Genomic DNA, 13,865 nt, shown 5'->3' with positions numbered 1-13,865 from the left:
CGCTACTCTACACTCTATTCTTTCTCGAACCGAGAATTATTTCTGCTCTTCAAATCATTATTTCCATTTGGAATATCGAAACCATAAAAATTCAAATCTTTTCACAGTAAAAAATTATTCCGTCCAACATCATCGTCGAGATTTTAAAAAACATCGATCTAATGAAAGGAGTCTTCCAATTGTTTCGAGCAAACGTCAGTCAACTATTTCCACACCGTCGTCTAAAAAATATCGGAAAAAAGTAAATCTAGCTACGAAGTATCGATAAAAGAATCACTTACCTGGGAGCATTGATGATCGGTCGGCCCATTGCCCGTTGCTGGCGCTTCTCGTTGCTGGGAAGGCGCAGGTAATCTTGGTCGCCAAAGAGGAACAGATCCTTTGAAATAATCATGTCCACCGTGTGGTTGTCGGTTATAGCTGCCCGCCTCTCTCTCTTATCTTTCTCTCACTGCCGAACCACAGGCTGAACAACGCACCACGACGACGACAACGACGTCAAACGCGACGGAATATCCTCACCTAAGTCCCGCCACCTCGACACGTTCAACGCGATCTCCAACGACGATTTTCCACCGCGATCAGTTCCCTGCTGTTGTCTCTCGTCAGCAAACGAACATTTTCGCCAGCTATTCCCGCGACTCCGTGCCGATTTTCTGTCCAAACACCTAGTCGCGAGCATTAAGTCCGAATAAAATTTAGAAGCGAACGAACCGATCGATATAAAGCTGATGTACGGTGCACGGTGCACTGGTTGCGAGTGAATCAGCGTGTTATTTGTGATCTTTTCTCAGAGATAATTTAAATGAGATCGTTCAAGTTCTCGTCAGAATTCTTTGTGTCTTTGGTAGAGTCGTCGGAATCGGAGATTAAGAGATTAACTATGAAAGTTCGTGAAATTTCGAGCGAAAACGTAGCGAAGTTTTGCGTTTGTTGACGAGTCCTGGTAAATTAGCAGTATCCTTGCAGGTGCAGCGTTCCGTGGAAGAGTTCTGCGGAGATCGGCTGCGACTGTCTAAAAAAACAAAAGGTGAGTTAGTGGTATATTTAAGAGGAAGTTGTTTACGTTTCTGAATCAAAGCTAATGGTAAGTATAGGAGTTGTTATCACGGATACCTAACGTCTTTGGAACATTATCATAAAGCAAGCTTCAAAGGTTTGTGTTAAGGAATGATACGAATTTTGAAGAGTAGAGCGAGATAGAATATAGTTCGTGGAATAAGCAAACACAGACTGTTTGGTTAATAACCTGTTGCTTTTTCTGGTCGTGAACAACCTGATTCTATTTTCTCTACAATGTACCTGTCATAGTAAAAATTTGAAAATTTAATGAAAATTTATTACTTCATGGAGATTATAATTTTATGATACCATTTCTGGCGTTTACGATGAAATTTAAGATAGAGATGTTACGGGAATTCGTCAATTAAGATTTAAATTAGTGAATGCTTATCCCTGCAATCGTCAAAAGTCTTCATTGCCAATATAAACACGTAATTTCAGTTTCTAGAAAATAAAAGAAACATGGCGGAAGGAGACGCGGTAAAATGGTACAACTAGGTAATGTCAATATTTGTAGACCACTATACAGTGGCGACGGATGCACAAAAATTCAGGTCAAAATTAATCAGTCAATTTTGAACAGTTACAACAGTGTTTACTTTGTGTCTACCAAAATTCACCGCTACACAGCAGGAAATGCTCTATAACCTCTGCAAAAATCCAATTCAATTCTCGTCAGAAAATAAAGAAAAGAATCATAGAAAAAAGAAAACCGGAGAAAAATTGTCAGCGAATATCTATTATTTATTCGTAATAAGGAGCTTTCCTGACTGCGAGTTTAAATATGGTAGAAATTTGTCTCATATGCTGAATATTACAACAAGTCCTCTAGTTCGGATATTTTACGTATTCTATAGACTTCTATATTCTTAACCTTGCTATGGTCTTCGAATTTTCATATTTTAATCTCTCATTTTAGCAAAACGGATTTATAATGTTAATTATTAATATAATATGAAATTTCTCGAAAATGCGTAAATATCTGTAGTATAATCGTAACTTAATATGGCGTATGGATTACGCCATATTTGAGCTACTTGCAACCCGTATAACTAATATTCGCGCAACGAATATCTGGAATACGCCGTACTCGCGCGAGAGAACGACTCGCGTTCACGCGTTCATTCATGATCGTCTATTAGCAGTGCCGAAGGTAATCATGTCCGCTGGGTAATCCGTTACCAGAGACGAGGTCGGCACAAAAACGGGACGAGCAAGCTTTTCGCGCGAAAATAGCGGCTTTCTGATCGAACAGCCATAAAGAAGACCTAAAGAAGGCGTTGTTATTTTCGATATTATTTTCAACCTTACCTACCGCACATTTGTTATTGTTTCTCATCTTGCTCTTTTTCTGACGACTCTTGCCTGTTCTAAGAAACCACGTAACCATTAATATTCCTCTTTTTGGTAAATTTGTTAATATTTCGCACTGAACTGACTGCAAAAAGTAACGTAACTGAAATAAAAGAGACTTTTGGAACACCCTCTGTGTATTGTATCGTAAATTAATTAGACGATTGTAGCGCCATCCCTTTAGTCTCATTTCAAAAGCCAAAGTACATATACAATATTAAGAAAATTATTTTTATACATATAATATGTCTATGTATATATAGCAAGATTTCATAGATTTATAAAACAGACGAAGAACTATGTACTTTATCGTTCGCAAAAAAACATGATTCATCTTGCACCACGAAACTGAGACGCGAAGAACCTTACGTCGAAGCGGCTTATTGTAGCCAGAAGTTATTCCAAACAGACCGCGCGAAATGTAAATAAAAAATGCTGCCAACATTTCTCGCAACACAACGTTTACAGCTTCCGAAGCTCGATGACAAAGAAGCATTTAAAAAATCTGCTTCAATTTCGCGAAACAAAAATACATACACCATACATACATTTACGTATACAGTATACACACATTTGATACATATACGTGCGACATATATAGGTCACCTATTTTTGTTCAACAACGCGCGGACTAGCAGCGGCTGCATGTTTGCGGCGATCGACTTCCGAATTCTTCGCATAATCCGAATCGCCGCCATTACACTCTGGATAGTCGGTTATTTATCGACGAGATTTGTCAGTCGCTGAAAGTCGCAAAGTAGCCGCGATCACGAGCAAAGACGAATACAGTGGGGGCGAACGAGTCGCACTGTATGTCGCGTCTGAAGCTGACGAAGTAAATCGAGCGGACATACGCTGTGCGCATGAGAACTCGTCCCATATTTACATCGCGCCAATTTTCACCCGCCAACTGTTAGGCATTAGTCACGGATGAGTGGCAAGTATACGAGAAACGCTGGTGTATCGTGGACATCTTCCTTCGCTCCGGTCAAAGATGATTTTGACAGGCGTCCCTAATTAGTCGAGGCGAATTGTACAGGCCTAAGGCGCGATCAACCAACACCGTTTTAATTTTCATGGCCTCGCGTGCAAGAAAACCACCGATGGCCTGCTAACGTTTTCATTTCCGTTCGACGATTTTGTCGATGCGTCAACCTTCGAACGTGAAATTAGTAACGACGTGGTCACGCAACCTATTCCACTATAGAGTGGGTAGGTAGTATTTACAACGAAAAACTGGTCAAAAGACGATTTTTTAAACTTTCAGGGATAATTAACTCTTAATTGATATTGCTGAGTTATATAGTAGATGACCATTCAGTTTAGGTTAGATTAGAATCAAGTTTCTTAATTTTAGAATATTTAATTTCGATTTATATTCTGTATCTTTCTCAATGGCTTTGATAGCCTTCATAACTTAGAATACAGAAAACACTTCGTATTAAGTAAACTAAAATTATGTTAATTGAAATCGTTATGGGTTTCTAATCTCATCTACAACCAGACGAGGGTTAAATCCAATTAAGGGTTAGGTATCACGGTCATAAATACATATGTACATATATAATCACTCGCGAAAGAATTTGAACACTTACCACAGAAAACTTCTATGTATGTATAATTTATTATTACAAAGTTGCTCCACCTCCTCATTCTACATCAAAGTAATAAATTATCTTAATTAGATATAATTAAATTTTTTAATGCGAACAGGTCACTGTGGGATATTCAGTTCCCTCGACGCGCCTAGTGGCGCTGATCGAAATCGACAACGTTGAGAAAGGTTATGGCGCCGGTACCGAAAGTAACGGTCGCTAATTCGGCCGTGAGTGAATGCTGACCGAAAATACAATATCGAAAAATAGATAAACGTATCCAGAATCGACCGATTCCAGCTGATCGTTTCTCTCTTTTTACAGTTTTCGTATGGTGTTGATGTTTTATTTACGGTCGTGAGCGGTAAATTTGAATTTTTTATATCGGGCGAATGGCTCGTACATTATATTGGCAACGTTTTTGACGTGCGAACCAGATTCGATGTCGTTTATTTTTTCTCGGAAAGAAAAGAGAAATAGGATCCGTATCGCTTGAAATTTTTAAGAAAGCTCAAGATATATTTAGTCACGCGTACTATCAATGAGAATATACACGATGATTAAGAACAATTATCTCATCGCGAGTAGTACGTTTCATGTCACGGGTGCAACGATCTCAGTCTGTTAAACAGCAAGATCAATGAACACGACCGACCGACCGATAACTGCGTACGAGATTACGATTTCGAATTTCGGTGATTAACTTCGTATCGATCGAACTAGATCAATATTTAAAAATGTCGTTTTAAGGAATCCACCATAATATTATTTTTTACACTATGAAAAAGCAATTATTGTAAAATTGACTGTTTTTATTCGAAATGATTATAGAATTTGTTAGTTTTTATAAAACACCACATAAGTAATTAGAAACATTATTATATTATAAATTGATTCATTTCTTGAATCATAAACAAACTTTATCAGTGTCACCTAACCTATTCGTTGCAGACGCTATGAATAAGTAAATTAAAATAAACATTGTTTCAGATTTAGAGACAGCATTAAGAGACTTATATTGAAACCCACGAACAAGCCACTTACCACATAATTAAACTTACGAATGGAGCGATAGAAAGAGAAAGGTGTGCGCGCTCAAACACGTAAGATAAGAATAGGTGAATGACAATACACCGGGAAAAACTAATTTGGCACGAACAAAGGAAACATAAACAATGCAAATAGCCGTTTGTCAGGCCGGCAACCAGTGTGTAACTTCATTTTTCCGGTTCCACGCTGGTTAATTACCACAAAATCGAACAGGGCAAAAACACGTACTTATCCTGATTTACTTGATTAGAATACACAAGTCAACCGGTTGGATTTGTTCCAAAACGAAGTTGTTCCTTTCAACGGTACAACCATCCGGCCTAATCGGTGTTTTCGAGCATAGGAAATCAAATGCACGCTTAATTCGCATAACCACCACTAAAGATACATGTCTGCGATTCTTTGGACCAACATCGTCCCTTCTTGTCATTGACACCGATAATACTGTTCATTCAACGAACATCGGTGATGAAAATTACTCTGCACTCGCGAACAATGAACTGTCTCGATATAGAAAAAAAAGGACGAGTACAAACTCTATATTTAGATTATCTGCATATATTCAAAATTTTTTCGTGATTATTTTTGGTCTAAATAGTTCGTTCGAATTTCGAGAAAAGAACCATAGCTATAGAAACGACAAGCTGGAAGATAAGATGCTGCCGACTCGTGGCAAAGTCTAGCATTCGTTGATTAGATACGAAATTATAAAGGTTCGTGAACTTAACGAACAAAGCGGCGAAATAGAGCTACGGTATCAATCGTTTAAAGAAATCATAAATATTATATTATTCTTCTTCTTAATAAGATACAGTACATGTTCTATAGATTTTCAGTGTACAGAAGATATTTTTTGAAAGAAGATTGGCTGCACTGCGACAAAACCGCCCGATTAAGTGTTATTACGAAAGTACGATGTTTATAATACCTACGGTAGGTAAGGTCAGCGTATTGGTGATAAGGTCATTGCAAGAATGACGTACACGTCCTTCGGCTGTTCGTCCTCGAATGTAAAGGAATTAATTTTTAATGAGAAAATATCTGGTTTCATTGAAGCTTACACAAAAAAAATTGGCTTACAGTAGCTCACAAAAATATTCAGACACTTGTAAAAACCTTTTATAAGTATATTATGTGTGTTATACGAAACATTTTGAAATTTTATTAGCGCTATAATAAGTCTTGACTATTATGATTATATCAATTATATTATATTACAGTAATAACAAAATTTTAATATGTTTTATATAATATATACATATTTCCTATGGTAGATGTTCAAATGCTTTAGTGAGCCACTATACATTTTCAATTTGACTTTTAAATGTCACAAACAAATTTTGGGGTCAAATATATTGTCGTTCGCACAGTGAAATTATTATGATAAATAATTTCATGTGAAGCAATATTCGAAAAAGGATATCGATATTCTCCGATCAAGATATTTTCCTACAATAGGGCATTGACGTACGAACAACCTTTGAACGAGAAAACACCGGTTGCAGTGAATGACCCTACGCCCTTGATACTCTCGAAACACGTTCACTCCGTTTGAAACTCACATTTAAAACGAGTACTCGCGCAACGCGAAAGGGAAAATTGAACAGTTGAAATGGTAAATGATGTAAGTGGCAGAAGTGCAGATTTTCAATATAAACAAGAAATGTACTGGTTCAAGATAATGCCGCTAACGATTTTAACTGTACCTTGCCATAACCCTAAAAAGCTAAAACAAATTCTAGCACTTGCAACGTTTAAATCTGTATCTAATATAAAATTTAGTACTATTTGAATTCCTCAATTATCAAATACCGTAAAAGCAGCGATAAAATTAGGTAAATTTAACGCTGTTACTATAATGCATTGCAACATCTTGAGAATTAGTGTTCTTAACACTAGAACCACCATAATGCATAAAATAATCATTTTCTAATTTTTCGCACAATTTATCGATTGCATTTCTGCCGATTCGAATGACTTTTTATAAAATTTTATATGTCTTTAATTTTCGTACTTTAATCGTCGGTAGTTCTAGTGTTAAAGCAGCACATTGCACGTCTCGCCGAATGTTGGTATTCCCACCGATCTCGATAATCATAAGTCGAAGATATTTGAGAATTCGAAAATGCAGTTTCGTCCCGAAATTCCGGACGTGTTTATCGAGATTCGAATATCAGCAGGAGGTTGGTTTCCTGATTTTACAACTTTCCAGCGAAACGAATGAAAAACAGAGAACAGTAACTAAATATGTATGCAGTTTGTGGAAGGTGGTAGTATGAAAGCTACTCACGTAAAAAGCACGAAAAATTCCAGTGCTCCTCTCTGTTATCGCTGCCTGTGATCGAGATGAGTTTCTCGATCATGTAGGGACCCGAAGAAGGAGAAGAAGAACTTTCAGTAGGTCTCGAGTTTGATATTGGTCGTAGCCGGTATCTTCGGCCTCGTCGTCCTCGGCGTCGTCCTCCTCGTAGCTCCTGTCACACATGCACTGTGCATCGGCCACGAACATGCGGCCATTGCGCGGCACGCAGTCAATGAACCCGCATTGCTTTTCAACCGAGAGAGTCTTCGCCTTTTTTTCCCTTCTTAAACCCCGGAACGCACTATCGGCCGGCCTCTATCCGCGGATCTTCGGCCGCACACTCACGACATATATTCCGGTGGCGGTTTTGCACGAGGAACACCCGACCCTCCCGGTGTCACTGGTTCTCTTACCTCTTCCTGCGCCGTGTCGTCGTTATTTCTCTCTCTCCCTCTTTTTCGTATATATGTGTATATGTGTGATACGCGGGTGCGCACGCGCGTGTTTCACGTCTCTCCTCGGTTTCGCACGTGTATATACGTATGTATACGTCGCGACGAAAATCCCTCTCCGTCCCTCTTTTATTTTCTCGTTCTCCCTCTTTCTACCTTCGTACGGTCGTTCAGTGACCCGCTCTCTCTTTCTCTCCCTCTCTATATAACACCAATACACGCGACTACGATTTTTCACCAGTTCTTTTCTCTCTCGTATTGCGGCTCACGACTCAAGGGTTGAGAAGCGAATACGACGTATAACCGATAGGTATACGATTTAGATATAGGATACGGGATCGCGATGTTGTACTATGAGCACTCGTATAGACTCTGACTCGTATTGGAGTCTCGTGTCCCCCCCGAAGTTCGACCACAGCTTCACGACGCGACACTCGCGGCGGTCGGATGCAGACTGAATCGGACGCTACGTGCCTCGCTCGTGTATTGCCAGAACGTCCCTCCCCTTATCCACCCTCCCTCTTTTTCACTCGTTCCTCTTTCTCTTCCCCCTATTTACTTCTCTCTTCACGGTGGCTATCAGCTCGTGCCAGACCCCAGGCTCATTTTTACTGGCGACGGCGACGCGCTAACGTACAACTAGAACGGAGGGGAGGCGACTCGCTCGTGAAATTTCAAAATCTTTTTGTTAAACGATGCTTCCTACTTTTCCTATGGATTATGGGCCGACGACATAATGGGCGCATATTTAAATGGTCAACCTCCGTTACCAAACGACTATCTTTTTTGTTTGACTTCAATCTTTGGCAAATTTCATTAATATGTTTTTTCTTCTTTTCGTTATGAAGATTTGTACATTTGAATTAACTTCTTGAAAGTTTGAATTCAATGAAAAAGTATTTAGGAAAGATATACGTGTTCTTACGCACAATTCAATTGTCTCTCTAATTTTGTTTCTTTTCTTCTCTTTCTTTATGAAAATTTGAAATTTGAATTAAATTTTTGAAAATTTGAGGTAGATGACAGAATATTTAGAAACGGTGTGTGTGATACGATCTCAAGCACAATGAATTTACGTCGAGTAAAACAATGCATAGAATATTTTTAATGACTGCATTTTCTCCACAAATCATTAACCTCCTGAAGAGGGAGAGTTTATGATTTATATATATATATAAATAAATATATAAATCATATATATATATATATATATATATATATGTATAAATAAATGAAATTCTATACATGTTAGACATACCTTCTATATTCAAATCGTGCAACGATGTGTTTAATATATCATAATCATGTAGTAGGATTCGAGTAAATTTGAAAATTAAATTTGCAAGGTTGATAATTTTTTGTTTTATCTCCAAAACTTTATTTTCTGAATATATATTACAAACTTGATATATTTTTACTTATTATAATTAGATAAAACTATAGAAGGAATTATTTTACTAGAATATCTTAGGGGTTCACTTAATTCAGACAATTAAAAAACCAAGTTCCTCTAGCTATTTCGCTATGCTTCAAAGCCATAATTATCATAGTTTGTTAAATCCTATTCAAACTTTATCATGAATATCATCCTCACAATTTTGAATGTCAGAATTAGAAAATCCCAATTCCTCGTCTTTTTGAGAAACCAGTTCTATGATAGCACTATGATCAACAAATGATATTAGCGCGTTTTAGAAATACATAAAAAACGAAGGAAATATTAAAACATAAAACTTACTTCAATACATCGCCTTCAAAGCTATTCCAGCATACTGTTCCCGGATGTGTTATTTTGTACTCTAACATATTATTGAATTGTTCTTGTAATTTCTGTAATTAAATTATAGATAATTATGCAAATTCATTAAGTACAAATTTTATTTTACAGATACATCTATTTTTATACCTGAATAAGTTGTGCACTTTGCAAATCGCAAGCAAACATTTGATTGTTTGCTAAGCTGATAAAATAGTTTCCTCTTTCTTTTCCTGAAACAATTGAAAGTATTATATACACAATATATATACAATTGTAAATTATATATACACAATATATATTGTATTATATATACGATTAAAAATTATGTAAGCAACAGAAGGCACATACTTATAGACATTTTTGGAGCAGTAAATAATAAAATTGGCGCGCTAACGCATGTAGTATCATGCAAATATATCGCTGTCGAGAGTTGCTTTGTAAAATATGTAATAAATGGGTTGGGATATTCCCTAACTCTATCATTTACACTTGACGGATGTATAGTAACGCTGCCATCTTCTGGAGTCCATGCTCTGGTTCCATTTTTTGTAACTCTCCTGAACATAAAATAAAATTTAAGGTATATTTCCGCTTTCATTATCCTTATTATTGTACTAGAAACTAGACATACCTTATAACAGCAATATTAGGATACAATGCAGCACATACTACTGCTTTCACTAAGGTTATGTTACTGGAGTTCCTGTTAGCATTAATATCAGCGGGATTTTCTGAGTCCATAAATTTCATTCGACACAAATGTTGAGCAAATTGAGTTTTCATTTCAGAAAGTAGTTTGAGCGTACTAAAAGAGAGGAAATATTCCCTACAAAAAGAACTTGCATAACTTTTTTTATACGCGATCTCGAATCTTCTTAATGCTTCAGATAACGCGATGTGATCGCTAAATTGATTCATATTTAATTCGAGTTTCTTTTTTCGTGCGTCTTCCTCTTTTCCAAGTGGACAGTAAAAAGCATCTTTAAAACTAAGACTCGCCGCGATTGCAAAAACTGGTTCTACACACGAAAATAATGATGCCCATATGATCATTTTCCCTAGTAAGAATAAACAATAAAATGATTATTATATAGACTTATTAATAAAAAATATTAATAAAGATATAAATTATGTAAAATTATATTTAATATATAAGAATAGTACCTGTACGTGGATCTAGAGGTAATTGAGCCAAATGATATCCCAAAGGAGTCAATTGTTCCTCGTCATCCAACGCGTTGAGAGTTCGGAGTAAATCTAAAGATAGATTTATAGCTTTCATATTTGGGGGATCCATAACACTTGCTAAGAAAGTTCTAGCTTTTCCCAATTGTAACATTTTTATTTGTAAAATAACTTCCTCTAAACGCGTCCTTAACATTTCGGGTAAAGGATACTGGTCTAGTGCCATTTCTCTAGCTTTTGAGTACAAATGATAACAGACACCAGGTCTTACTCTAAAAAGAATATAACATACTATTATTATAATAAATATTTTAAATAACAAGAAAATTTTTTTTTAGGATTTTGTCTTTGAATGTCTTACCTGCCTGCTCTACCTCTTCTTTGTTTAGCATTAGCTAACGATACCCATTCAGGTTCCAAAGTTTGAACATTTTTTTGGAGATCGAATTTACCAAATTTCATTTTTCCACAATCAACAACATATACTACATCTTCAATAGTTATAGAAGTTTCGGCTATCGAAGTTGCAATTATTATCTTCCGAACTCCTTCAGGTGGTGTTTTAAATACGAGCTTCTGATCGACAGTTGGCATACGAGAATGAAGAGGATAAATAACATACTGATCTACAAACATTAAATAATTTGTTTAAACCAAAATTATGATGAAAATAAGAGTTTTATATTAAGTGCTATATCAAATATACTTACTTTGTGGATACTGTCTATTTTCCAGCATAATTTTATGTAGCTTTATTATATCCATCATACCAGGAAGAAAAACTAAAATAGCTCCAGGATCACTAGTTTTACAAATGTACCTAACTAATTGTTCTATGAGATCAAGAGACAATTTCTCGCTGTTTGGATTCCGTAATTGTTCAATTACTTCTTTTGAATATTTCTTCTATAATGCAATAAATTAAACAAATAAGAGAAAGAATAAATATAGTATAAATAATCATAGAATAAGAATACTTGCCGTAGCTATAAGCTGTCGTATATAGGGATATAGCACATCGTGAAACTCATCCCTTTTTCGTTGTTCCTGTTTATATTTTTTGATATGTTTTCTATGATCTTGAGGTATTGCAGTTGATGCGGGAAATTGATATCTGCAATTCAATTGTATTATTCAGTTTATTTGTACCGCAATTGTTTACCTATATTGTTTTTATCGAATATGAACTTACTCTGTAAAGGATAGGATGTCCTCTAAATAAAATTCTGTTACTGGATAAGTAAAGCCAGGAATATGAATCATTGGGCAATCATTATAATAACTGGAAAATCTTTCAGAGTTAAGTGTTGCACTCATTAAAATAACTTTCAAATCAGGTCTCTAAAAAATGAATTTTTTTATATAACGGAAATTAATACCATTAAATTTAATCTAGATGTAATTAAACGTACTTTAGGGATAATTAGTTTCAGTAAAGCAAGGATGAAGTCACTTTCAGTAGATCTTTCATGAATTTCATCTAATATAATATGAGAAAATTCTTTTAAGGCTGGATCACCTTGCATAAATTGCAATAACATTCCAGTAGTACAAAATGTTATGCTGCCTTTATCTCTCGGTAATACTCTACAAATAAAAAACAAACAACACAATCCAACCTTTAGTTGAATTAACAGAAGAAATAAGAAATAACATACTTTTCAAGTCGGATTTGAAAACCAACGGATTTACCAAGCCTTTCTGCTCTCTCAGCTGCAACTCTCTCAGCAACAGATATAGCTGATATCCTCCTAGGTTGAGTACATATAATTCGCACAATGCTACCATTTTCTTGTTCTATTTGATCATCCAATATATACTGAGCAACCTGTGTTGTTTTTCCACAACCTGAAATGCATCTGTATAATAATTGTATGTAATAAACTATTCAAAAAAGCTTGTGAATATGTTATATTAGCAACCTCGCATTATATAAAATCAATTGTATTATTAATATAAACTCTGCAATGAAATACAAAAAACTTACCAGTTTCTCCACTTATTACAATAACCTGATTTTCCTTAATCAAATCTAATATTTTTGATCTTTTATGATATGATGGTAACTTTAATCTGAATTGTTTCATGTTTTCATATACCTGCGTTGATTGCAATGTCCTATGTTCATTTAATAATTTTTTATCTAGTTCAATATCTCTTTCTAATTTTGATTTAACTAGCAAAGCTGTGGCAAGATTTTCTTGCATATTACCAGATACCATATTCATGAATTTTCTTTTAAATTGGGAGTCACGAATGTGCACATATTTATTTTCTAACACATCATATGTATCCTCAGTGTATGTATTGTTATATAATTTTTCATAATATCCTTTAGAATTGTTTAACACGTGTTCAATTTTTTCTTGAAGATGTTCGGGTAACTTAATACCTCGAGTTTCCTTTTTCTTGGACTTTTGTTTGGCCTTATCTCTATAATAAAGCCCTATTTCTTTGCCTCTCAACCAAGGTGGATGTCCTCCTCCTCTGCCTCGTCCATGGCTGTCACGTTCAAAATGTGATCCTCCTGACTGAGAACTTTCACCTTTATCTCCTAAATATTAATTAAATATAAAATGCAGTGAATATAAAATCCTATTAAAAGCTACAGAAAATTATTACATTTAATTGTAACATCTTATTTGTATGTATCAAACCTCAAAAAATCTAACCTCTAAATAATCAACATTGTCATCAAATCTGGGAAAAATAATTAGATATGTTATATATATCAGATGCTATATATTATCAATTTTTTAACTTTAAATGAAATTATACAATATATGGAACATAATTCTAAGAAATAGAGTAATTGCACAAATATAACTATATTGTCATATCTTCAAAATAATTTTATTTACCATATCTATGTCTCGAATACATTCTTTGTGCTGAAAATAGTCCGTAAGGACGGGACATTCTTTTTTAACTAATCGTATGAAATCATTAATGTTACTTGTCCGTTACACATTCTTTTTTAACTACTTAAATATTGACAAATTCGCCGCTCTATTTAGAAACACTATATCCTCAATTTTCACTAAAAGCGACTCTAAAGCTGGTTGATTGGTGCACGCTACATCCAATCAACATTTAGCTTATGTATT

The 13,865-nt window shown here is 35.4% G+C and overlaps 2 protein-coding genes across 3 annotated transcripts in view; both read right to left on the bottom strand.

Annotated features, from left to right (window-relative positions):
* Positions 1-8,261, bottom strand: part of E23 (ABC transporter G family member E23) — a 284,252-nt gene extending 275,991 nt beyond the window's left edge. Inside the window, exons 1-2 of one of the 2 annotated variants that reach the window (XM_076627968.1) lie at positions 7,351-8,261; positions 282-1,015 (exon numbers count right to left, since the gene is read on the bottom strand). In XM_076627968.1, the coding sequence (XP_076484083.1) occupies positions 282-394 (113 nt within the window). In that variant the 5' untranslated portion in view covers positions 395-1,015; positions 7,351-8,261. The remainder of the gene's footprint in view (positions 1-281; positions 1,016-7,350) is intronic. The other variant, XM_076627969.1, reaches the window with a different exon arrangement.
* Positions 8,262-9,168: 907 nt separating this feature from the next.
* On the bottom strand, positions 9,169-13,806 carry LOC117165791 (ATP-dependent DNA/RNA helicase DHX36). The gene is made up of 14 exons (XM_033349167.2): positions 13,620-13,806; positions 12,746-13,312; positions 12,417-12,606; positions 12,171-12,345; positions 11,951-12,099; positions 11,740-11,872; positions 11,469-11,664; positions 11,120-11,384; positions 10,738-11,030; positions 10,205-10,631; positions 9,922-10,130; positions 9,721-9,803; positions 9,553-9,644; positions 9,169-9,476 (listed from the first exon to the last, which is right to left on the bottom strand). Exons 1-14 carry the CDS (start codon positions 13,675-13,677, stop codon positions 9,380-9,382), a joined length of 2,934 nt encoding a protein of 977 aa, XP_033205058.1. The 5' UTR covers positions 13,678-13,806; the 3' UTR covers positions 9,169-9,379.
* Between the last annotated feature and the right edge of the window lie 59 nt (positions 13,807-13,865).

Source organism: Bombus vancouverensis, chromosome 3, assembly GCF_051014615.1.
Source record: "Bombus vancouverensis nearcticus chromosome 3, iyBomVanc1_principal, whole genome shotgun sequence".
In the NCBI taxonomy this organism is placed as follows: Eukaryota; Metazoa; Arthropoda; class Insecta; order Hymenoptera; family Apidae; genus Bombus; species Bombus vancouverensis.
Note: the sequence above shows the minus strand (reverse complement) of the source record. Positions and strands in the feature narration are given on the sequence as shown.

Excerpts from the sequence above, each read along its gene's own strand:
- LOC117165791 (XM_033349167.2), bottom strand. The coding sequence starts at position 13,677 with ATGTCCCGTCCTTACGGACTATTTTCAGCACAAAGAATGTATTCGAGA. Across the intron at positions 11,385-11,468 it reads AAATAGACAGTATCCACAAA|ATCAGTATGTTATTTATCCT; the intron begins GTAAGTATATTT and ends TAATGTTTGTAG. Across the intron at positions 9,477-9,552 it reads TTTGAAGGCGATGTATTGAA|TGCTATCATAGAACTGGTTT; the intron begins GTAAGTTTTATG and ends TGTTGATCATAG.